Source organism: Protopterus annectens, chromosome 12.part0 (genome assembly GCF_019279795.1).
Source record: "Protopterus annectens isolate FY-2018-M chromosome 12.part0, PAN1.0, whole genome shotgun sequence".
Taxonomy (NCBI): Eukaryota; Metazoa; Chordata; order Ceratodontiformes; family Protopteridae; genus Protopterus; species Protopterus annectens.
The window spans coordinates 941,086,312-941,112,838 of NC_056746.1; the positions used below are offsets into that span (position 1 = coordinate 941,086,312).

Here is a 26,527-nt window from a genome sequence, read left to right on the forward strand (position 1 = left end):
ATGAACTAATAGACCTGCAGTTAAGGATATGTGCCACCTGGCCTGGTAATGCTGGCTGAAAGAATTAAAATGATTTAACTTAAAGTGTTCTTCTTGGGAGCCCATGCAATCCTTGCCTGTAGCTACCAGTAGAAAGCATGCTTCCAAGCATCACCATGACATGTCTCTCTTCATTTTTTTGCCCTGTTGAAACCTTACCCTGTCTCTCTCTGACTAATATCTTTCATGTTATAACACATCCTCAAGATAGGTAAAACTATTGAACCTCCTAACTAATTAAAAAAACTGTGGGCCTTTTGCAGGAGAGCAGAACAGAATGAAAAGGTATAGCTTGGTTACCCTACATGTGACTGATACCCCTTTGATCAAATTCTAACAGTCAGTGCATAGGCAGTCGTATTTACGTTTGATCATACAGCTTAAGCTAGAGTTACAGGTGTAAGACTGTTGTCTGTGCAAGACCAGGGTAAACTGTTTCTAAGGAGTTTCCACTTTCCCCAGTGTTATAGTCATCCCAATGGTGCAGAAACAGTCTTTGTCTGTGCCACTGACAACCTGAGTTCAGGAATGACAAATGCCACCACAAGGCTGGACGGGGGGGGGGGGGGCACAGGATGAAGTGGCTGATGGATGGCTCTTTTTTCCCAGGGGAAGGGGGGGAAACTCATACCTGTGTGATACATTTTACAGACCAGGAGCCTTGTAGGACATCCCACATTAACACAAAAGGGCAGCAACAATGCCTGATGTCATTGCACTAGCTGTCTTCAGAGCTAGAGACTTTGACTGGCTGCTGCAAGAATGATTGCTCTCAGTCTCTCTGCTCATCGCTCCCCATCAGATCTGCTCTCATTCTTTATGTCCATTGCTCCCCATTACATCTACGCTCAGTCTGTATTCCCATTGCTCCCCATTACATCTACGCTCAGTCTGTATTCCCATCGCTCCCCATCAGATCTGCTGACAGTCTCTATGCTCATCACTCCCCATCAGATTTGCTCTCAGTCTCTATGCTCATTGCTCCCCATCAGATCTGCTCACTGTCTCTGTGCCCATCCCTCCTCATCAGATCCCTCACACCCTGGACCTAAAGAATGAGCACTACTGAAGTCAACTTCTCAAGGAGTTGTAGGCCCATCCAAGAAAGGGTCATGTCTTGGGCACTCATTAAGTAGTCACTGGGGATCCAGAGACAGGTGAGCACAGAAGCCAGGGACACCAGACTGAGGCTGTATGGGGTCAGGAGAGACCTAAAAAATTGGTTTGACTGTCAACAAAGGTTAGGAGTTGATAGGAAATAAAGGTGCTTTAAATTCTGGCTAAAACATTAAGAGCTGCCAAACCTATAAGGTCCCAGTTTCCAAATTAAGCTTACACTCATAACTTTGGCATACTGGAGTGCTTTTGCTGTTGATTTACATGGCACTGGTTGTGTACCCTATCATGTGAAAAATGTAAGCTTTGAAGGTGAATTTGTATAATAAATATAAGATTTCATTTTGGTTTGTGCAAAAAGTCATTCGTGATTCTTTAAAAATTACAGCTGCCTTCTTCAGATAGAGGTCTCAGAAAATGGTTCTCTGTCAGAAATGTGAGACCTGAAACTATGCATCCCAATTGTACGAAAAATAAGCTGCAGCGCAGGCAAAATGGAAGGAATTTTGAAACTTGTTGTTCCACCATTAAGGTGTTACAGTGGGAGCTGGACACCAACCTGCTTTCTACACACAGTGGTTACACTGCAGATTGGGCAGTATCCTGTATTCCAGCTACAGAGGCTTTACACCAGGTTTGGCACCGTAAAGTATCATTGGCACCATTGGCACCCTAAAATGTCATACCAGCAGTGAGTGTGGGGAAGAAACTGCATGCTGGGTTGTAGTACGGGGGCAAATCTACTGAACTGCATGTAGTCATGCAGGAATCAGCTAATGGACTGATGACATGAAAACATCAGTCCTCACTGCACCTTGCATGTCATACAGAGAGGGACTGCATGGCTAGAACTAACCCCAGGTATCAGTACCTGATTGGGAGTAGACAGTTTCTTTACCACAAAAAATACCCTAAATTGGCTGCATTGTGTTACTAAAATCTCATACACTTAGTAACTGTATTACTGGAATGCTGTAACCAGGTACAAGTGACTCCAGTACCTTGTCTGAAAAGGTGACTATAATCCTGTGAGCTGCAGCTGTCTCACAGTGTGAATGTGCCCCTTTAAGAAACAAGCCAAAAGCCATATTACTAGTGATTAGATAGTTATCTATACTTAATTCTAAAATCACCTATGCCTTGCGTTAAACAAATTACTGCTTCTCATAGCTCTGTGACATCGATGAATGGAGCCCTGGCTGTTACCCAGAGACCCAACTTTGACTTGCAGCTTCAGTACTGAAGGTGTTAGGTAGGGGGTTGGGAAGGTGTGTTTTTTTGCTGCCTTGCCCACTCTGGGAAGGAAGGGTTTCTTCCCAAGATTTGACATTCCCCAGTGATGGAGATGGTGCTGTAATCATGCAGCAGAAAGCCATTAACATATTTAGCATCAAATGGGCAGCTGAAGCTGACCCTTGTCACATGATGCAGACATGCAACACAGCATATACGATTCTGCTGGGTACTCCAGTCCAGACTTGTCCCCCTTTGCAATCTTTCAACAGTGTGGCTCCAGCCAAGGGGACTGTTACCAGTGACACGAAGTATAAAATGGAGCAATGGAAAAAGACTCAGATAATTAATGGTCAGCTGGAAGGGGCACAAAGGTGGCCAAACTTTTGTTTTTAATTACTGATCATTAGCAGTAATACTCATCTATAATACACACTGATAAATATGAGTAATATAATTATTTATTATTATCAGTAAAACTCATCTATGACAAACAGTTCAACTCTTCCCTGATACATGCCTGAGGTTTCTAAAAACTGCAGTACTAAATTAGTAGAGTTTACTATTGAAGTTGTCATGTGCTCAGGGACTTTTGATGGCACAACCCTAAAACTGGACAACATTACCCCCCCCCCAAAAAAAAAAAAACATACAGGCTATGATTTGACAACACAGCCTTTGGTTTACAATAACAGGTAGGTTGCCTTCTGCCCTCATTACTGCGTGTAGCAGTAATACTGTTTTGCTATTTATGGTGCAGTCATTTACATCATAAGCACTTCCAGGGGTGTTTGCAGTCTTCTTTTAAAGACTGAAACTCTCAAGCATAAATGGGAAAAACACTTTTAGTTCAGCTCATGTATGTATTATAACCATCATAAACACAAGGAGTTCACAACACCAAACAACCCATTTTTTAATAATTAAGGTATTGCTTCAGGAACATGAACAGCTGTATAAAATATGTACATATTATGTATCCTTAACACCATTTTACATGCACAGCCCTTTGGGTGTGCACATGCACTAACTTTCCTTGGACATCGCCCTCATGATTTCTGTGCCATTGGGCACCTCAGGGCTTTATCTCTCTTTGCCATGACAGTCAGTCCAAGTCAGGGAACACTCAATGTGTTACTTTGTATAATGATTAGTATTTATTTATTTTATTTTACATTTGTTGACCGGGCTAGTCCAACTGGATACATGTCCATTTTCAGCAGAGGCCCGGGGAGAAAAGCTCCAAGACACATACAAAATGCAATATAGAAAGTAGTAGCAGTCCAAGCTTAAAAAAACAGCTATTGTTAAATAAAAAATTGTTAATAAAAATACAAAATACAATACCCATAATGAGCATAACACAAACAGTAAACAGTAAAAGGTAATGTACAAGAGATTATACTATATACATATGTACATACATTTGATTTGCAATAACATGGTCTATTGATTCTTTAAGGATAAGTCTATAAAGATGTAGAGTATTCATTAGTGTAAAGCAAGAAAGGAGCATAACCAGTGTGTATTGAGAAATAGTTTTAGATTCTTTTTAAAAAGTGAAAGAGAAGACAGAGTTATAAGTTCAGTGGGTAGTAGATTCCATAGCTTTCCAACAGTATTAGAGAACAGGGAGTCTCCTGCTGAGTTGTTGGATCTGCAAGCATTAATCAGCAGTTTGTTTGAGGAGCGTAAATTCTTAAGATTGTTGTAAGGGGTAATGAAGCTAGTGAGTATTGGAGTGTTGGTGGGTTGATACAGGGTCTTATGGGCTATAGCAAGCTGGTGAAACTGAAGCTGGTTTAGAAACTCTAGCCATCCTAGTTGTTTTAGATTAAGACAGTGATGAGTTCTGAAAGGAGAGCCAGTGCAAATCTAGCAATATTATTATAGGATATTGCCAGTTTGTTGAGGTTGTTTTTAGAAAGATTAGGGTATATAGGTGAAGCATAGAGTAAAGTAGAGATTAAGTGAGTTCTGGCTATAGCGGTCCTAGCTACTGGTGTAAGAAAGGGTTTGATTCTATAGAGGGATCCCAGTTTTTTGTTGACTGATTTTATTGCGCTGTTTATATGAGTATCAAAGTTGACGTTGTTATTTATTGTTATTCCTAAGAGTTTAGTGGTTGGGTTGGGAGAAATGAGAGTACCATTATTAGATATGAGTGTGAAATGTATAGGGGTGGACTTTCGGGTTGGCATGAAAAGTAAAAGTTTAGTCTTTTTGGGGTTTAGGAGGAGGCAGCGGTTTGAGAACCATTGTTCTACAGTATTGAATGCTTTTTGGGTAAGGGACTGTAGTTCAGTTTGAGAAGTGGCTAAACAAATTATAGTAGAGTCATCTGCGTATTGAATACAGGTGGTGTGTGGAATTGCTGATTGAAGGTCATTAATATAAATGGAAAATAGAAGTGGGCCTAATATGGAGCCCTGAGGAACACCGAGGGAAATGGGAAGGTGATTAGATAGTTTATTGTGCCAGCGTACAGCCTGTTGTCTGTTTTCTAGGTAAGATTTGAACCAATTTATGGCTAGAGGTTCTACTGAAAGGGATTTCAGTATATGTAAAAGGAGTTGGTGATTAACCATATCAAAAGCTTTAGATAAATCACTGAAGACTGCAGAGGAAAGAATATTTTTGTTACGGTTTTTGTTAATGCAGTCTGTGAAGGATAGCAGGGCAGTGGTGGTGCTGTGGAAAGGTCTGAATCTATGTTGACAGTTGGCAAGTAAGTTGTTTTGGAGTAGATGGTTAACTATTTGCTTATAGATGCACTTCTCCATTATTTTTGCAAGAGGAGATAGTAGAGCTATAGAACGAAAGTTAGAGAAGTCATTGGAGTTCCCCCCTTTATGTAGTGGGATGATATCAGAAAGTTTCCAGATAGATGGGATAGTTCCTTCACTTATGGTTCTGTTGATCAGAATGGAAATGGGATAGGCAATGGCTTTAGCTCCTTTTTGCAGGTATTCTGCCGGAAGTTGGTCAGCTGAGGGGGTGGTAGGTTTTAATTTTTGGAGAAGGGAGCAAATAAAGGAAGTAGACATTAGTTGTAACTGAAATGATGGGGATGGGTTTGTAGAAGAAGTAGGCAGATTTGCAGTATCAGGAGATAGATGGCTAGCATGAGTTTGGATGGTGTCTGTGAAGAAAGAATTGAAGGCATTAGCAGTATGTGTGGGATTCTCGGGGTTACAGCCTAGTGGGTTGGGTGTGATAGATTGACCTGGGTATAGAAGTTTGTTAATGCTAGTCCAAAACTTTTGTGGTTCCTTTTGGTAGGTTTGCTGTAATTGGAGGTAAAAGTTTTTTTTTTGTCTAACAGGATGGCTTTTTTGTATTATTTCTAAGTTGCCTAAAGGTTTGGTGATCTGTAGGATTCTTAGTAGTATCCCATTTTGCCCAGGATTTGTTTCTGAGAAGGATTTTTTGCCTAGTAGCATTTGAGAGCCAAGGGGCTGGTTTAGCTTTATTTCTAACAGAGCATGTTCGGGCGTGGTGGTCCAGGATGGCTAGGAATGTGGAATTAAAGTATTCTACTGCTTCATTTAGTGGGAATGATTTTAGTGGTGACCAATTACATTGCTTGAGTTCTGTCTGGAAAAGTTCTGGGTTAAATTGCTTTTTGATGCGTACTGTCCTGAAAGTGTTTGGGTAAGTTAGGTTGGTTTTATGTCTGATAATATAAGTTAGTGAGTGGTCATTTAGGTCATCTGGGAGAGTTCCTATTTTGTATGTTTGATGAGGACTGTTTGTAAATATCCAGTCCAAGGTACTTTCTTTGTTGTTGGGTCTATTAGTTCTGGTAGGGGAGTTAATAGTTTGTGAGAAGCCATATAGGTTAATATGGGTGGTGGTGTGTATATTACTACAGGACTTCCAGTCGATATTAAAGTCTCTTAGGACTATGGTTTCTTGTGGGAGATTAATAGAAAGCCAGTTAAGGAAATTTTCAAAGGTATTAATGATATTTCCTGGAGGAAGATAGATACAGATAATATTTATGGCTTTACATGAGTTGACTGAAATTTAGAGATGAGTATTTCAGCACTATTGTCTAAAGGTGGTCTAAGATTTACAGTGCTAACTTGTAGCTCTGCTTTATAAAGGATTGCTACCCCTCCTCCCTTTTTGGCTGTGTGGTCTAGTCTAAGGATATTCTAACCAGGTGGAGTGACTTCATTGTCTTTAACAGTAGGTTTAAGTTTCCGATAAACATAGGATGTCAAATAGGTGGACATCTAGGAGGGCGTGTAGGTGCTGCGTATACTGAGATGCACTATAGAGAGTGAGTTAGAAGGTTTGGTAGGGGCTAGGGTACTAGTGTTATTCAGGTTGCAGTTTACAGTGGTAAAGGTATAGTTTGGGCCAGGGTTAGGATGAATGTCCCCATCTAGTAAGGAGTGGAGGTATATTCTATTTTTAGGGTGGAGAGGCTTACAATAATAGTCAAATAATTTTCTAATATTTCGATTGGTATACTTAATGGGTGCTAGTTTATGATATTTGGCTAGTAAGTAGCTGGGTTTGGATATGATGTTTAGGAAGTTTAGAGTGATAGCTAATGGCGGTGCCGAAGTGTGTTTGGAGGGGAAGAGAAGGGTGGGGTATAGTGGTTGTTCATAGGAGGTTAGGAGATATGCAGTTGTTAGAGGAGGAAAGAGTGAGACCAAGAGTAATAGTTGTATTTGGTATGGGATGGATGATATAGACATTATATTGGATTGAGAAGTGGGAGAAGAATTGGAGGTAAGGGAGGAATGGGAGGATTGAGAAGTGGGAGAAGAATGGGAGGTAAGGTTTTGTGAGCAGGTAAGGAGACATATCAATAGGTGGGGTGTTGTACAAGGGGGGATGGGAGGTAAGGTAATAATAGGTGTGATGTGATAAGGAGGGTTGGGAGTGCTAATGAGGTGATCTGATTGATTGGAGCAGATGTGATGGGGGTGTGGCTTTAGAGGAATAAATGTAGGAGCAGTGGGGGTGGGTGAGAATTGGGGTCAGGGTAGGGGAGCGAAGTGAGTCCGCAGGGCGAACGGAGCGGGTAAAGACAAGAGAGTAGACTGTCGAGGATGACAATCAGTGAAGTATGAAAGTCTGCAGGTAAGTCTGAAAGTAAGAGCTGTAGAAGAATGTTAAGAGGCAAGCAAGAATAGACTTGGGATGTTAGAGGAGTAGAATGTGATTAAGATATCCTGGGACAAAAAAGAAATAGTGAAACAGTAAATCAGAAGAAGACTGGGAACAGAGTTAGGGAGATTTATTAAAGAATCATCACTCATTAGACCCATTATAGAGTACAATGCCCCATTTTGGTATGTACCTCACAAGACATCTACAACAACTGGAAAGGCCGCAAAAATACCTCACAAAGAGGATTACTGGCCTCAAACAGATGCCTTACGCAGATCGTCTCAAAAAACTCCAGATTTACTCCGTCGCATGTCGCCTACTCAGAGGCGATCTCTGCCTAACATACAAAGCTATGTCAAACCCAGAGCTGTTGGACATGCTCCACTTAAAGAAATCCCAGTCCCTCCAAGCTACACGCTCTAGGGACTTAAACCTTGTCACCACAATAAACAGAACATGCTGGAGGGATAGATTCCTGTCCCAGAGACTTCCCATACTCTGGAAGAGACTACCTATCTATGTCAAACAGAGCTCCTCATTAGCACTCTTCAAGAAAAATCTTGATGATTGGACGGGTAATAGGAAATTCACCCCTGGGATCACTTCTGTGATTCTGCTTGACAGGGACACAGGAAAATACTTTTCGTGGGTGGCGAAAGCCAGGGTACCTTTTTGGCTAGGCTTGTATAGGCCCTAGGGCCAATAACCTAGTACCTACCTATGAACCTATGAACCTATAATATGTGAAGAAATTATGACAGAAAGCTTATATTGAGGCGCCACCTAGTGGTCAGTCACTTTATTGCAACAAAGAAGTCCCCTAAAGGGGATGCCAGGCTAAGGGAGAGGGGGGAGATAAGCTGGTTTGAGATAAAGAGGGTATAAACTGGGAAGTAAGGGTTAATTAAAATGCTAAAAGGGGGGGGGGGTTGGCTGCTGGCTAACCTGGCTGGGAAGCTTGCCTAACCTAGCAGTATTTTTATATTAATGTTATTATTACAATTTTCTAGTAGCTGTTACAACACATACTTTCACTGTCTTTTTTTCAAGGAAAAGTCTCTCAGGGAGCTGGTAGGTTAATTTTTTAATCTGGACTATTTTCTTAGGCGTCCAGCAGGGCACATTCAGGTGGTCTGGTACAGGGATGTGCAGGAACACAAGGCTGGTACATGTAGAAAGAGAGAAAAAGGTAGTGAGGAAAACAATACATGAACTAGAGAGCACAAGCAAAGAGTTTTCACAGACACAGTTACAACTAGTATGATGGAATAGCAGACCTAGATATACTACTATGAGAATCCCACAGGGAATCAGCATCTAACCTTATTTTGCCATCTCCGTATTTGTAAACAGGCCTGGAACTGCGATTCATTATAATTACTGTAGTATGCTGATTGTACAGTTGTAATTATATGATTCCCCTACATATGACATTTAGACTACCCCCCAAAGAGGCTGGTATCATCTGAAAATTTGTTTGGGGCAAAACATCTTAATGCGAAATCTAAATAAGATCAGGTTGGTACTATATGGTATCAACGTTCTGTTCTCCACATTAGTTTCATCAAACTAACCAACAGCAATGTCTGTCTTACTGAAGTAGTCCTGCATTTAAAGTACTTGGGATTCATTTTGGATCTGGAGTTAAATGTGCCATTACACGGACTGCTTCCAGTAAGATCTGCAAACACTTTTGCAGGCTGAAAGTCTACCTGTATGAGGTTGACTGGATTAAAATGACAGAATCTTATCCTGTTCACAAGCTTCTCCTTGATAATATTATTCTCAGCTCTCTGCTGTTTGGTGTTTTGGATAAAACAACCAAGGTGTATTATACTCTTGTGTGGTTTTCACCAGGGCCTTTCAGTTCAGCACATTACTGTACTATACTGCCTTTTTCTAGTTTGGTAAGTAGTGAAAACAGGTTAAGCTACCTACAGCTAACCTTAGCTCATACTCTGCTATGATGAGAGCCTTACAGGCACATCAAAGTCACTCTCACCTGAAGTTTTCCAATATGCCATTCAACTCCAGGATGCATTTCTTGTGCCTCTCACAAAAGCAATAATTATTAGCTCTTTAACAAACTGATCTCAGTAAAATAGAATGAATTAGCATTACTCATCACAAGATGCTTTTCAACTTCCTGTAAAACTAACCAGTCCAGGTAATTTACAAAAGGGAGTGCACTGCAAGGAAAGAGAGAGCATCTAAATTTCTGTAAATTAGATGTTATGTATTCTAAACCACCAATCTCTAGTCTCAGGGTAAGCTTTTGGGTATAGTTCTGTATGGATTTTTCACCAGCACTTTTCTTTAATGTGTAACTATCATCAGTGCACACAGTATGCAGTACAGTTCCTTTTCATATGCTCCTTTTTTTTTCTTACCCACACCCGACCATCAGCGACCATCATCTCCTCTCCTCTCCTTGTTCACTGGGTCAATAGGACTTTCTTAGCCCCCCTTAGTTTCTACCCACCCAGCATCCAGGTCCTGTGAGGAGACAGAGGACTCTCTTGCAGTGTCATACTGCTGTCAGTGAGTGTTTTTGCATTATGTCCTAGCCTACTCCCACTGCAGCTTTGTAAGCTCCTCTGTAGCTGCCTTCAGAAGGTGCATGATCTCTTATTTCCATTAGCAACCTCCTAAGTATCAAATCACTTTCAGAGTGGGGTTTGTTAGGATGTTCCTGCTGCATTTGCAGTGAGCCAGGCTGCCTCTCACCCCCGGTAGCAGCATCCAGTCACTCCCATCCTCCCTATCTGGTCCCGCCAGCGTTCATGCCGTAATCGAACATAGGCCACCTAGGGCACAGTCAGGGCTTTATCTCTCTCTTTGCCATGACATTCAGTCCCTTTTATGTGTTCTTATCTGCTTTCACTTTTTCCAGCTAAATTTGTAATCTACTTACAGATTTTAGCCATCTTCCTTGGATCTGCAGTGAATGAGGTTTGTGTGGCTAAACTCATCCAGTTTACAAACTGTAGTACAACTCAACCTCCTATTGATATTTGCCATTATACTCCGGTTGTTAAAATGCTTGTATGCTTGCTATCCAATTTTCCCAAACTCTTTATATAAGACAACTATTATCGACTAGCTTCAGTCCAGACACTTGTTCATAGGTTCATAGATTCTTAGTACTAACTGTCTGTAAGTAGTAAATCTAGATTTCCTACTTTCTTGTTTAACATAACTGCCATGCTTAAAAACAATAGCAATATGAGCACTAAATTAAAGAGATTTGTGGGACTTTTGCTTAACCCATGCTTTCAGTATGGCATGTTTTCCAGAAATGTGTCCCATTTCGTCCTCATCTTGTAGTGATATACTGCTTCTCAGTAGAGTACAACTCCTATAATGTACACCCTCTCAGGCATTGTAACTGATCAGCAGAAGATGATGTCTTACCCTGCAAGCTGGTTTGGTTTCTTTGACCCCCGTCCTCCCAACCAAGACATGCTGCCTATTAGTTCCACAGGCATACAAAACTCTGGTCCTGTGCAAAGTTCTGTAAACTAAAGTTTTCCTCCACTGCAAGCTGGTTTGCTTTCTTTGACCCCTGCTGTCCCAACCAAGATGTACTGCCAATTAGTTCCATGGGTATATGAAACTCTGGTCCTCTATAAAGTTCTGTAAAGTAAAGTTTATGTGTCACTTGTTTCTCCAGAAACCAGAAGAGTGGGAAGATGTGGCACAAAAAGTCTCAGGGTTCTTTCCGTGACACATGAGCTGAGTTTTCCCCTAGAGGCAGAGGGGGAAACTCATATGGAAGATGCCCCTTTTGGGGCAGAGGAGGTCTACGTAACCAGGGTTCCAGAGATTCTTTCTCTGGCCAGTCCTACCAGCGCTCCTGAAGAGTGGCCCAACTGCTTTCCTCTGGAAGCGGTTAGGGGTCGTTTCTCTTAGTACCCTTCTGCCTGGCTAACCATTACCACCGATTCTTGGGTACGAGAGATAATAACCAGAGGTTATCATATTCCCTTTGATCTTTGTCCCACCCCACTAAGGAGCTTCCCCGACATTCCACCCAGTCAGAGGGTAGAAGCAGCATTAGATATTTCAATGCTGCAAAGAAAAAGAGTCATCCAAATAGTCCCACCAGACCAAATAGGATCCAGATTCTACTCAAGATAATTTTTAGTGCCAAAAAGACCGGGGACTAGAGACCAATTTTGGATCTCAGTGTACTAAACAAATTCGTAGAAGTACAGAAATTCTGGATGGTCACAATACAGTCTTATCCTCCCACTCCTGGAGGCAGGTGATTGGATGTGCTCTATAGATCTTCAAGATGCGTACTACCACATAAAGGTGGACAGACCATCGAGAAGATTCCTTCGCTTCCGTGCGGGAGCCAGTCACTACCAGTTCCGAGTACTGCCCTTCGGACTCTCTACAACCCCCAGAGTGTTCACCAAGTGCATGGCAGTCGTCGCAGCTTACCTGCGACTGTAAGGATTCCTGGTGTTTCCTTACTTAGATGACTGGCTCATCACCACTCCCACCAGACATCTATTGAAAAAAGCCTTGGCATACTCTCTTCACACTACAGAAAGGTTAGGCATAACCATAAACTGGCAAAAATCCAACTTGTCCCCATCCCAAGCCATAGAATTCATTGGGGTCCTGTTGGATAAAAAGAACTACACTGCATCGATTTCAGAGCACAGAATTTTAAGGATAAAACAACAACTCATACCCATCCTCGCAAGGGAAAGATCAACAGCACATTCTGTTATCCAGCTGTTGGGTTCCATGGCAGCTTCCATCACCATTGTCCCCCTCGCAAGGCTTCACATGAGGCTTTTACAATGGTTACTACTCACCCAGTGGTACCCTTTTCAGTTTCCTCTCTCATCCCAAATTCGAGTGACGTAAGGATGAAAACAAGACTTGATTTGGTGGATGTCGCAGAACCTGTCACAATGGTCTCGCCCCTTCACACCCCAACAGCCCAATGCCACAGTGACCACGGACGCCTCCCTGATCAAGGCACGTGGTCGGACCTAAAGGCTCATCTGCATATAAATGTCCTAGAACTGAAGGCAATGCATCTAGCACTGCAAGCATTTCATCCCCTCCTTCCATCAGGGATGATTGCAATACAATTGGACAACATGGCTGTAGTCTGGTACATCAACAAACAAGGCGGAATCAAATCCTACCCACTCTGTTGGGAGGCCATGAGGATATGGCACTGGGCAATGGCTACCAACTGCTTTCTTTTAGCAACGCACATTCCTGGGAGTTCCAACTTGATAGCAGACAGACTGAGCAGGTGCATTCTGCAACCACACGAGTGGACTCTGAATCCTTTTATAGTGGTGAAGATTTTCAACCGCTGGGGTTTCCCTTGCTGCAACCTTTTTGCATCCCCAACCAACTACAAGTGCGGCAATTACTTTGCTCTGATTCCCTCTCAGGGACAGTCACCCAGGGATGCTTTAGTCCACGATTGGCCCCTGGGTCTGCTTTATGCTTTTCCCTCTCTCCCTATCATTCCCCAGTTCCTGAAGAAAGCCCGCCGGTTGAAGAGCAAGATAATCCTCATTGCGCCATATTGGCCACGGCAAATTTGGTTCCCCTTCTTATGGCCTCACTTGCTAGATCAACCATGGATTCTTGATCCAACTCCAGATTTGATCTCCCAGCCACAGAACCTGATTCACCCCAACCTGAACAGCCTGAAGCTCACAGCTTGGTTCCTCCACTTCCAGTGATTGCCAGGCAGACTGATCTTTCTTCCCCTTTATGCAACATTCTTATTGCGTCTCATAAGTCTTCCACCAGAACTACGTATCTCAGCAAGTGGAAAAGGTTTACCATTTGGCTGAAGGAAAAAGAGATAGACCCTTTTTCAGCACCAGTACCAGTAGTACTGGAGTACCTGTCCAGTTTATTCCAATCTGGCCTGTCTGCATCTGCCATTCGAGTTCATTTGGCCGCAATATCTAATTTTCACAATGGTGTCCATGACTCTTCTCTTATGTCACACAAATTATGCAAGACCTTTCTAAAAGGCGTAAATCATTTGAAACCCCCTTTTAGAGAACCTAGCCAGCCATAGGATCTGTCTTTCGTCCTGCAAGCATTGACTGCGGCTCCTTTTGAACCAGCTTTTTCATGTGACCTCAAGTTTCTTTCTTGGAAAACTTTGTTCTTGGTCACCATTACTTCGTCCAGACAAATCTCCGAACTTCAAGCTCTATGCATCAAACATCCTTACTTGATCTTTCATAAAGATAGAGTGTCATTGAGAACTAATCCTTCCTTCCTGCCAAAAGTGATCTCTGAAATGTCCATTAACCAATCCATTGAATTGCCAGTTTTCTTTCCCAATCATTCTAACAGAGGAGAGTGTTGTCTACATACCCTTGACATTCACAGGCAACTTCGTTTCTATCTGGACGGAACTAAGGCTTCTCGCAAATCAAATTTGCTATTCCTGGCCTTTTCAGGTCCTAGACTTAGATGTGCTGTTTCTAAGGTCACATTGGCTAAATGGTTAAAAGACTGTGTAACATTTATTTACAAAACTCACGATATCCCTTTGACTGCAGCCATTAGGGCTCATTCCACTAGGTCAGTCGCAACTTCTGCTGCCTTCCATGCTAGAGCTTCTTTACCTGACATTTGTGCAGCTGCAACTTGGGCTAGACCTCATACCTTCATCAGCCATTAGAAATGGGATTTGGCCTCCAGAGGAAGAGCGTCCTTTGGTTCAGTGGTACTCAGGAATGTCCTTCCATGAGAACCTCCCAGGAATAAAGGTAGCTGGGGACTCTGTCCCAGGCATAAGGAATGAACAAGGATTAACAATATCAGATAAAGAAATTATGTCTTACCATAATGTTCCATCTGTATTATTGATCCTCATTCAGTCATTACGACCCTCCCTCCTTCCCCTTCCTGAGGCTTATAGTGGATTTCATCATCCTGTTCAGGTAGGTTCTTTGACCAGAGGTAGCCTCTACTTCCTTTGACTTGCAAACTCAATCTGAGGTAACCGGTTGAGAGGAATTGTGGGTAAGAGTTTAGCTCGAGAATTTGTGTCTGTTGCGAGCTTGGAAGATGGCCGGCTCAGTTCCGAGGTCAGACCCAATAACCCAGGCATAATGACTGAACGAGGATCAACAATACAGATGGAACATTATGGTAAGACATAACTTCTTTTTTCCCCCACAGCAAGCTAGTTTGGTTTCTTTGGCCCCTGCCCTCCCAACCAAGATGTGTTGCCAATTAGTTCCACGGGCATAAAAAATTCCAGTCCTGTGCAAAGTTCTGTAAAGTAAAGTTTTCCTTCACTGTAAGTTTGTTTGGTTTCTTTGACCCCCGCCCTCCCAACCAAGACGTGCTACCAATTAGTTCCACAGGCATACAAAACTCTGGTCCTGTGCAAAGTTCTGTAAAGTAAAGTGTATGTGTCACTTGTTAAGTTTTAACTGCTAACTACGGTAGAGTGTACAAGATCAGGCCATCGCTGATTTTTCCTTCTCTCTTAAACTCTCCTCCTCTCCACACTTCTAGCCCTACTATTCAGCTGTCCCTGCTATAAAACACAGTACAGGCAGGGTAATAAATACAGTATTTGGGATATTTATCTGGTGATCCACAGCTTGGAGAGGTTTAAGCCCCCTCTGTTCACCCGTGCTACGCACAGGCTCACTTCACGCCTCACCCTGCTCCTAAATCTCACCCACCCCCACTACGTCTAAATTTATTCTAGGCACTAACCCTTCCCAATAACTAGCAACCAGTCAGTGCAATACTAGGAACTTATCTCCTCTACCGCCCACAGTACCCCAACCACTTCCAATCTAACTGCTCACCTGACACAGTCATGCTACTACCAAATGTGCTTACACTCCTTACCTGCATTCTTCTTGCACACCTTACATCCTACCAGGACTCCCTAAAAGACACACCCAACCACTATCACTGCACCCTCACTCTATCTGTCACCCATGTACTAATTACACTTGTCGCACCATCACAATATCCATCCCAGTACACCCACCATACTACCAGTCACTTGTTGCATTCAAACAAAATATGACAGGTTAATCACCAGATTTATAAAAGTTATATTCACTGCCCTATCTAAATTAGCCCTCAGTGATGATGTGCACCCTAACCCTGTCCTACTATTACCAACTCCTCACCTAAAAATCTGCTTTATAGCTTCTCCTTCTTGCAACTAACATCGAACAGAAAGCCATCTGATCTCCTCTTCATGTGTCTAAATATCAGAAGTATAACTAATAAAACCCATGACCTACATGCCAACATAGCTTTATACTCTCCTGATATTCTCATCCTGACCAAAACCTGGCTCAAACCTCACATCAAAAGTGAGGAAATACACCCAACAGGTTATAACATTCTTTGTGTAGCTAGACTATCTAAGAAAGGGGGTGGTGTGGCTCTAATGTTTAAACACCACCTCAACATCCAGATCCTTAACACATCTTCCCCCCAAACTGGAAATGAAGAAATCCTATAGGCCAACCATAAATTAAACCCAAATAAAACAGTCAACATCATAGGATGCTACTCCCCACCTGGCCAAAACATCCCACCCCTGGAAAACCTCCTGAACTGGGCTAACCATTCCCTACCCCAGGAAACCATAATCCTAGGTGATTTTAATATCAACTGGCTATCTTGTAGTAACAATCATCCAGCCCACCACCTAATCCTTCAGGGTTTCTCTGAACTAATACAGTTACCTACCCGTATAAATAAAAACCCTAACAAACATACTACTTTCAATTGGATATTAGTCAGTAAAGACGCTCACTCATACTTAGCTGGCTGTCTACCAGACAGGCTCAGTGACCACACTCAAACATTTTCCTTCTGAGGCACCACTTAAATTGTGCTAAACCCATCATCTATAGGCAAATTGGAAATAGGATAAACTTTAACCCTCTCTCCTTTATCTCACCCCTTCAAAAATGTAATTGGACACCACTAAAGTACCTCAATCTGGATGAAGCCATCCACTTCTTAAATAGCACCTTCCTAAACATCCTAAACATACATTCCTCCATAACAAATGCCAGAGTCAAAACACAGTACTCCCCTTGGCTACAAAAAAGCACCAGGGCACTAATGGAAATCAGTGATAAGGCCTGGGAGCACTGGCACTTAACAACCCCCTCCCCAGACAGTTATTCCTAGAGGTGCGCAATAAGCTCAAAAAGCAATTAAAGGAAGATAAAACCCAATAGAATCAGTCTGCTCTAAACTCCTCCCATCACAACCCTAAGCAGTTCTGGTCCACAATATACTCCATTCTCCACCCAGGTAAAGTAGGGACCCCATCTCCCACCTACTGCTCCCCCTTCCTCCAGCAGTATTGCTGGCTCATTCAATAAAAAACTTTACTAAAACCATTATGTGTTTGGCTAAACAACACAACCCTGTTCCCACCCTCCCCACATCAAAACCAAATACTCTGCCCACAGTCTTTTCTTTTTCATCAGTACCTACCTCCTATATAAAAACACTTCTATTGAAACCTAAGCCTACAAAACTTCCAGCTGACAATCTCCCCTCTGATTACCTAAAAATAGCAGCTGAAGCCCTAGCTTATCCAGTCTCTGTCTTTATTAATCTGTCACTATCAGAAAGCTGTGTCCCCACACTGTGAAAAATATCCCACATCACATCATTCCCCTCCATAAAGGTGGCTTCTCCACTGAACTTTCCTATTACTGCCCCATAGCCATCCTTCCTCCACTTTCCAAGATACTTGAGAAATGCATCCATTCTCAAGTCTTAGACTACCTCTTTGCTAATAACCTCCTCTCCAGTACCCAGCATGGCTTCAGGCCGTACCACAGCACTACTGCCACCTTGCTCTCTTTCACTAATGCTATCCTTCATCATAAAAATAATGGCCTGTTCTCCTCTGCTATATCTCTGGATCTATTCAAGGCTTTTGACATGGTCTGACACAAACTACTAATATCTGTTCTCACTAACCTATGCTTTTCCAATTAGGTACTGATTGGTTTCACAGCTATCTAACTGGCCACCAACAATCCGTTATCTGGCATAATGACCTATCTGCTCGACTTCCTGTAACACTCGGTGGTCCCCAAGGCTCCATCCTTGGTCCCCCACTATTCTCACTCTTCACCAATGATCTATTCACAACCATCAAGCATACTTCTCTTATACAGTATGCAGATGACTCCACCCTCATCTGCTCAGCCCTAACTATACCTGAACTTCACAAGATCACACAGAAAGCCTTTTCATCTGTAGAAAGCTGGCTATCTAATGCCCAGTTATTACTTAACCCAAGCAAGACTAAACTCCTTATCTTCCAACCCACTAAATCTAACCCAATTATCCCCCACTTTAATATTCTAGCCAAAGACAATACCGTCATCTCCCCAACAGAACACACCAAACTACTTGGTGTTGAGATTGATAATCTCAGATTTGAAACTCATATTTCTCTTACCATAAAAAAGGTTCACAAAAAACTAGGGGTGTTGTACAGAAACAAACAATTCCTCACCAAGACAGACAGAATTTTTGCTGCCAATTCCCACCTAATCTCCACTTTACTCTACACCTCTCCTATACTTACCTACCTTAGACAAACAGACCTAAACAAGCTCGAGGCTTGCTACAATAAAATTGCTAAGTTGCCACTGTTGCGTCTTATTGCAGTCACCACTGCATCTCACTTAGAGAACTTGACTGGCTTGAACTCGCTAAACTTCTCCACCTGAATCAACTCTCTTGTCACCCACAAGTTAGTAAACTATCGTCATAAAGTCCCTTCCCTTCATAACCTTCTCCAGCCCTACTGTTCCATTAGACTACTACACTACAGCAGCAAAAATCTACTTCTAGTGACCAAAGCCAAGAATTCAGCGGGAGAAGCACAATTCTCCTGCATCATATCCAGATTATGGAACAATCCCCCCTCTATAACCACACTACCTTCCTGCAATCACTTCAAGACTGCACTAAAAACTCACTTAAAAAGTCTCTGGTTATGTCCGTGCACCAATCCTGACTAGTAAGCCTCATTTTTACCTTCCCTTCCTCTCGTCTCAACTAGCCACCCTGCCTCTCACTGTCTGATCATTGCATTCCTTCCTTTGCAGGCTCTGGCTCACCCTTTATCATCCCTTTTCCTCCTCACTCAATCTCTCAGACCTGTTATAACATGCTTAACTACCTCACTTCACCTCAACTCCAAATACATATCCAACTGACTTACACCTAGCTTCCTCTCAATACCACATATACTACTCACTCAGTCTCCTCTCTTACTCCTCTGTCTTCGCCTTCCATCACATTAGCCCTTCTAGCTTGTTCCACTTTTGTGTGAAACATCTGCTTTATATCTGTTTGAGTTTAGTGCAATATTTGTATATAAGATTTAGGTTTATGAGTTTAGAACAGTATCTGTTTGAGCTTAGTACTATCTGTATATACATCCTACCTTTATTCCTAGCCTCTAGCTTGATATTGGTATATCGGTTCATTACTATGTTTCATATTGTATGTATATCTAATGTTTGCTGCAGTATGTATTACTTGCTATTGTATGTATATTCAGTTGTTCTTCATGTACTCTGCTGCTCATTTATTGTGCTGTGGAGCTTTTCTCCTCAGGCCTCCGCTGAGAAAGGACCTGTGTCCAGTTGGAATTTCCCAGTAAACAAATGTAAATAAATAAATAAATAAAGAAGTCTAACCTGTGCTCCAGCCATTCCCTTTTTATTTCATTATATACATATGTCTATGCAATACATAACAGTTTATATATTGTGCAATATAAAACTGAAAACATCATGGTAATGTTTAGTATAGCTATAAAGCCATTGACTTTTACTGCTTTACCAGTATAAGATGCCTGCTTGTTTTGATATTTATTAACTCATAAAATAATGTTTCAGAATAGCTGTTTTGAGTGGAATGCTTCTGGAATTTTTGAACTTGAAAAGTTTAATGTTTTTTTGAAAACTACAGTTTGAAGAAAACCATCTTACATACTTTAAAATATGCAGTACTACTTCAATGTGGCAATTAATTAAGTTTTGCAATTTAGAATATGGATTTACATTGTAATTATAGCATTTCATGTATATTCAATAAATTCAATAATATGTATATTCAGTAAAGTAAATGTTATCTTTGCATAGCTAACACTATGTCTGACTTTTGTTCAGGTTCCGTCTTGTTCCTTTCTTGACTGAACTAAGAGCGGTTATGGATTGGGTCTGGACAGACACCACACTCAGTCTCTCCAGTTGGATTTGTGTAGAAGACATCTATGCAAATATTTTCATCATGAAATGTTGGAGAGAGTCTGAAAAGGTCAGTACCTTTTATCTCTTCATTTCTTTTATCTTTGCTTTTAAGTTAATTTTATGTGCTAATCTTTTTAGTTGATGTGTTATTATTTATTGCACTAAAGCGAGCCAAAATCAGAGCCTCAGATTGCAGGTAAAGGTTACCTGCTCCATCCTGTCCAATAGTTTGTCTAACGGTCATATTATCTGTAGATCCTAATCTTCTAACAGGCTACCTTCCCACACTTCGTTACAGTTGCACTGCGTATGTTTCATGCGCTATTTATTTCTTTCACAATTATGAGCCCTTGATTTACAGGGGAAGCTTGTTGCATACCAACATCTTCCTGTGTTAAAACTTTGCTTCATGATGCTCCAGTGAGTTACACTACTCTGTGTTAAATTCACAACTGTACACCTTTGAAAAAGATTCTGTTCATATATTTTTTAGTCAGTCAAATAAAATCCCGGACATTTTGAAGTATGTGTATTCTAACAGACCTCAAGCAATGTAAGGAACGATGCAGTGTCACTGTTCTCATGCAATACTAATGGTATACTTTTTATCACAGAAGACTAAAACCTTAGCTGAAAGATATTTGTTGATTCCTTCTCTCAGCCTGGTCTCTAACTGTTTGGCCAAGCCTAACTTATTGCTTTGAACCATAGACACAGGTCCTGGAAGGGGCAACATACTGGACTGGGGAACAATTTCAGTCCCACAAAATCATACCAACCCAATCAAATGCAACACTCTGGTGCTTCCTCAGCTTCACAAACCCCCATAGTTAGGTCTTTTCTTCAAGGCAATCAAGGCAAGAGCTGGTACTTCTGCAGGTGGTCTCTGCTCCAACTTCTCAGCATCCAGCATACTACCCAGCATGGCTTCAGCCTTGGTCACAGAATGAAAACTGCCTTACTAGCCTTTACAGAATATGTATGTGGAAAAATGAATAAGGGAAATGTTTTAATATCCATATTCTTAGACATGTCAAAGGTCTTCTCTAGTAAAACATGTAAATGTTAAGTTGTCAGTCTCGCCTTCATTCTTGCTGGATGGGTTCGGAGGGCTCCGAACTCGGCCACTCTAAAAGCTCGAGAGCTAGTTCCACCGGCTCGAGGCTCCCCTATATCCCACAATGCTAGGCGGTAACTCCTCAGATCTCGTTTGCCGCTACAGCGATCGAGGTGCGTTCTTACCGGCTCAGGTTAGTTTTTGGTATAGAAACTAGTTTTCTTAGCCTTTTTCCCCTTATTTTAAGTTAGTTTTTTATAAAGAGTTATTGTAAAGTAGTCTATCCATTCCCTGTTAATTTCCACCCCCTTTTTCCAAAAAACTATAGAAATTTTCCCTCGGGCCTTAGGCCCAGTCCCTCCCTTCCTAGTAGTGAGTGACTGTGTTTTGTAGGGATTTTATTAATAATTATCTTTAACTTAATTTAAGTTAGTTTAATTATTTTTTAAGTGTAATCGGTGTGTGTGTGTTTGTGTGGTTACACTTTCCCCTTAGATATGTCTAAGGAATCAAAGGTCTCAGGCTTTAAGAAGTGTGACTCGTGCTGTCAGAAGATGTCTCTGACAGACGGTCACACTTCTTGTGTGTACTGCCTGGGACCTTTGCACCTGCAGGACTATGTGCTGTTTGCCATGGCTTCAGCCCTAGAGTCCTGCAGGAGTGAAAAAATAAACTCATTTTAAGGGGTTTATTGAAGCCTGAGGGTCCCTCGACTCAATCATCGGGGAAACCCTCAAAGCCTTCCAGACCTTCGGCTCCAGCCTCTGAGCCGTCTTCTGGAGGTCCTAAGGCTATTCGAACATCGGCTCCGGCCGGAGCCGATGAATCTCGAACAAAAGCCCCTACGGTGTCCTCGGCTCCGGCTGGAGCCGAGGAAGACATAGCTGGGTCGGCTCCGATCAAGTTGTCGGAACCGACATCTAGAAAAAGGTCCCGATCTCCATCTATCGGCTCCGTTCATTCGGCTCCAGCATCTCCTTTGCTGTCTGAACGGAGCCATAGATCCCACTCTTCTAGGTCTTCCAGGTTATCGGACCATGACCTTCAGAGAGTAGTGAGTCGACTTCTTAAGTCCGGGGCACTAGCCCAGATGCTTCAAAGTCCGACTCAACAGTCGAGAATGATTCCCATCACTCAAAATGTTCCTCCTCTGACTCTTTTGAGTTCGGAGACGGGGCGGCTCGGACCCGAGACTGTGGTGGCGTCGGAACCGATACCTTTGTCTTCGGTTCCGTCGTCTGCTCTGATGTCTTCCTTGGAAGAATCTCGGCGCCGGACTTCCCTCGTCGGCTCTGAGGGGGCGAGTGGCATCGGACCCTTGTCCGACCCCGCTCTCCCTCTCGGTGCTTCGGCGCTGGTGAGTTCGGCTCCGACATCGGCCTTGGAGCCATCACTGTCGGTGCCGGGGGAGGTTTTCAGTTTTTCGGAACGGAGACCTCCGGCTCTGCCTGACAGGGGTGCCTTCGAGGTCATGAGGAGCGTATTAGAACCAGGTTCAACTCCACAGTCGGCTCCTTCTGCCCTTCCTCCCCATGGTGCCTGCGGTGATTTCTACTCACTCTCTCATCCCCGACCGTAGAGAGCCAGCTCCTCAAGTTTCCCCAGTGGGGATCTCCTCCTCTTCCGAGGCCTCTCCTGATCCTGTAGGAGAGCCCCCTAGGAAGAGGCAGTGCAAGAGGAAGCACATTGACTCCCCTGAGTCTGTCACCTCTGACACTGATTTAGAGGATTCTGAAGGTTCCCCTCGTTCCCCCTCTGAAGATGTCTCCTTTGTAGACATCCTTGAAATCTTAAAACAGAGGGGGAATTGGCCAGCCCTCAACCCTTCAGAGGATGAATCAGTGTATCTTGAGGCATTTGGCTCTCGCCCTTCCACCTCCTGGGTGTCCCCTCCCTTTGACCCCCTTATGCAAGTGGTGGCAAAGAAGGCTTGGGCGGCTCCTGATTCAGTGGAACCCACCCCCAGGAGACCATCAAAATTCATTATGGCCCCCAAGGACAAAGAATTTTTGACCAAAGGCGTCTCTGTTGATGCTATGGTGGTGGCTGCGGCCACCAAGAAGGAGTTAGCTGATCCTTCAGTGCCTGTTCATCCTCCTAACAAAGAGTCTAGGTCGATGGACAGGTACGGGAAGCGGATGTTCTCGTCAGTGACCTTTACTATGAGATCGCTGAATTACCTGTGTCATTTCACTCGTCTTCAGAGGGATTTGCTCAAGGAAGCGAGTGAAATGTTGAAGGACCCAACAGCTGCAGGTTTTCAGGATAGGATGAACTCTCAGCTGGCAACCGTTAATTCTATAACTAACTCCTCCATGCGCCTCCTTTCATATGCGGCGGATGGAGCAAGTAGAGTGGCAGGTACAGGTGTAGCCTTGCGTAGGCACGCCTGGATGCGGCTATGTAACTTTGCGGACCCTTTCAAGGCGTCCTTCACTAATTCCCCCTTTGATGGATCATCCCTCTTTGGTCCTCAAGTGAAGGAAACCCTGACTAGGTCTGAGACTGATGGCAAAACTCTCTCTGCTGTCGGAGTGCGTTTTTCAACTCCTTCTAGACCTTACCCCAAAGGCCAGAAGGGGGGAAAGATGTGGTTCCGCAAACAATCTCAAGGAGATTTGCCTGACGCACAGAGTCGATTCCCCTCTAGAGGCAGAGGGGGGAACAATAATGGTAGATGCCGTCCTAGAGGCAGAGGGGGCCTGCAGAATCAGGGCAGTCGAGAATCCTTTTCCAACAAGCCCTTTCAGCATTCCTGAGGTGTTGCCCGGCTGTCCACCTTCGGAGGCAGTCGGGGGAAGGTTGTCACTGTACCCAGAAGCCTGGCTATCCCTAACTCAAGACAAGTGGGTACAGTCTATCATTTCCAAAGGCTACAGAATCCCTTTCCTTTTCACTCTGAAGCAATCCAAAAAATCCCTTCCAGACGTTCCACTCAGTCAAAGGGAGCAAGCAGCTTTAGAAATTTCAAAGCTGCTTGCAAAAAGAGCCATTCAACCAGTTCCAGCAGACCAAACAGGATCCGGAATCTATTCCAAATTCTTTTTTGTTCCAAAGAAAACAGGGGACTGGAGACCCATTCTGGATCTCAGCAACTTGAACAACTTTGTCAAGGAAAGTTCTGGATGGTCACGCTGCAGTCCATTCTACCCCTTTTGGGGCGGGACAACTGGATGTGCTCGATAGATCTCCAGGACGCGTACTATCACATCAGAATGAGTCGACGCTCCAGGAGGTTTCTCCGCTTCAGGCTGGGAACCAGTCATTTTCAATTCAGAGCCCTGCCCTTTGGTCTCACTACAGCCCCCTGAGTGTTTACCAAATGCATGGCAGTGGTAGCCTCTCATCTGAGACGACAAGGATTCCAGGTGTTTCCTTATTTAGACGACTGGCTCCTTACAGCCCCCACCAAGCATCTTTTACTTCTCGCCAGAGACTACACCTTTCACACGTCAGGCACTAGGCAATTCAATAAACTATGAAAAGTCTGTCTTGTCGCCTTGTCGTGTTATTACCTTCATAGGTGCAAATCTAGACACAGTCAATATGTCAGCCAGACTCACAGAGCAGAGAATAGCAGACATACACAGGCAGGTCTCTCTTGTCTTGCAGAGCAACAAAGTCAAAGCCAGACTGATCCTGAAAGTCTTAGGAATTATGGCGGCGGCCATCCCCCTTCTACCATTAGCTCGCTTCCATATGAGAATTTTACAATGGATGCTTTTCACACAATGGTCTTACCAAAGACTTCCAATGTCCCATCCTATTCGGATAATTCAGTCGTGCAAGAATCACCTCTCTTGGTGGATCACATCTCCCCAGCTCCTCCTAGGGAGACCTTTCGTCCCTCCCCCTCCGGTTGCTACAGTGACAACGGACGCCTCCCTGATCGGGTGGGGGGGGCATTACCAGGGCAGGACAGTCCAGGGCATGTGGCAACCATTCGAGTGCCACTTGCACATAAACGTCCTAGAGATGAGAGTAGTGCTTCTAGCGTTGCAAGCTTTACAAGACTCTCTTCCCAAGGGAACTATAGCAATTCAGACAGACAACGTGTCTGTAGTGTGGTACATCAACAAATAAGGCGGAACCAGATCTTACCCCCTATGTCGAGAGGCTCTCAGACTGTGGCAATGGGCGATTTCTTCTCAGCGATTTCTGTTAGCAACGCACATCCCCGGGAAGTCCAATGTGATTGCAGACAAATTGAGCAGAGCTATTCTCATGCCTCACGAGTGGTCTCTGAAGAATTCAGTGTTGGAGAAAGTTTTTCGAAAGTGGGGCCGGCCTTGCTGCGACCTTTTCGCTACTCCCCAAAACAGCAAGTGCGATGATTTTTTCACCCTCTTTCCCCAACCAGGCCACCCCAGCAGAGACGCTCTAGTGCACGTTTGGCCCCGGGGACTTCTGTATGCTTTTCCTCCCTTCCCACTGATATCTCAACTAATACAGAAAGCCATCGCTCAGAAAGCTTCCATGATCCTCATTGCCCCTTACTGGCCTCGACAGGTTTGGTTCCCATTTCTCCACCATTATCTGTTGGAGCAACCTTGGCATCTGGACCCAGTTCCAGACCTCTTGACCCATCAGTCGGGTCAGTTGCACCACTCCCTTCCTTCTCTGAACCTCACAGCGTGGTTCCTCCAATTCCAACTTTAGCCAGGCTTCCTCTGATATCTCACTCAGTTAGAGATATCTTGATAGCCTCTCATAAATCTTCCACTCGGAAGATTTATCATAACAAGTGGAAACGTTTTTCCTATTGGGCGCAGTCAAAGAATATAGATCCTTTCACTGCTTCCATTCAATCAGTTCTAGACTTTCTAGCCGAACTTTTCCACTCAGGTTCGTCTCCATCTACCATTAGAGTTCAGTTGGCAGCAATATCGAACTTTCATGTTTTAGTCTCAGAGTCCTCCATTATGTCTCACAAACTCTGCAAAGCCTTTTTAAAGGGAGTTTTTCTCCTCAAACCACCCATCAGAGATCCTCCTCCCCAATGGGATCTCAACTTGGTTCTGACATCCTTAATTCTTTCCCCCTTTGAACCTGCGGCTTCATGTTCAATAAAGTTACTTTCTTGGAAAACACTCTTTTTAGTAGCTATCACTTCAGCTAGAAGAGTCTCTGAACTCCATGCTCTGTGTTGTCGACCTCCTTATCTTGTTTTTCATAAGGATAGGGTGTCCTTACGTACTAACCCGTCCTTTTTGCCCAAGGTAGCTTCACTGGCAAATTTGAATCAAACCATTGAGCTTCCTGTTTTCTTCCCAAATTATTCTAATAGGTCAGAACAAAAGTTACACTGTTTAGATGTTCATCGCCAACTTAGGTACTATTTAGACAGGACCAAACAATTCAGGAAATCTGACCAACTGTTTGTTTCTTATGCAGAATGTAGAATGGGCCTTCCAGTTTCTAAAGTGTCTCTCTCTAGATGGCTTACTTCGTTGATTACCCTAGTGTATGAGATAAGACATCAACAGTTGCCATCCAAACCCAGGGCTCATTCAACTAGAGCTTTAGCCACTTCCATAGCTTTCCAAGATAGGCTGCCTATTGATTCGATTTGTTCTGCAGCTACTTGGGCTTCTCCCCATACCTTCATTTCTCATTATAAGTTGGACTTGGCCTCTAGAGACCGAGCCAACTTTGGTTC

General features: G+C 43.3%; 1 protein-coding gene across 1 annotated transcript in view; it reads left to right on the top strand.

Annotated features, from left to right (window-relative positions):
* LOC122816231 (piezo-type mechanosensitive ion channel component 2-like) overlaps positions 1-26,527 on the top strand; it is a 1,381,906-nt gene that overhangs the window by 1,172,258 nt on the left and 183,121 nt on the right. The window contains exon 45 of the mRNA XM_044088974.1: positions 19,731-19,878. Coding sequence (XP_043944909.1) covers positions 19,731-19,878 — 148 coding nt within the window. The remainder of the gene's footprint in view (positions 1-19,730; positions 19,879-26,527) is intronic.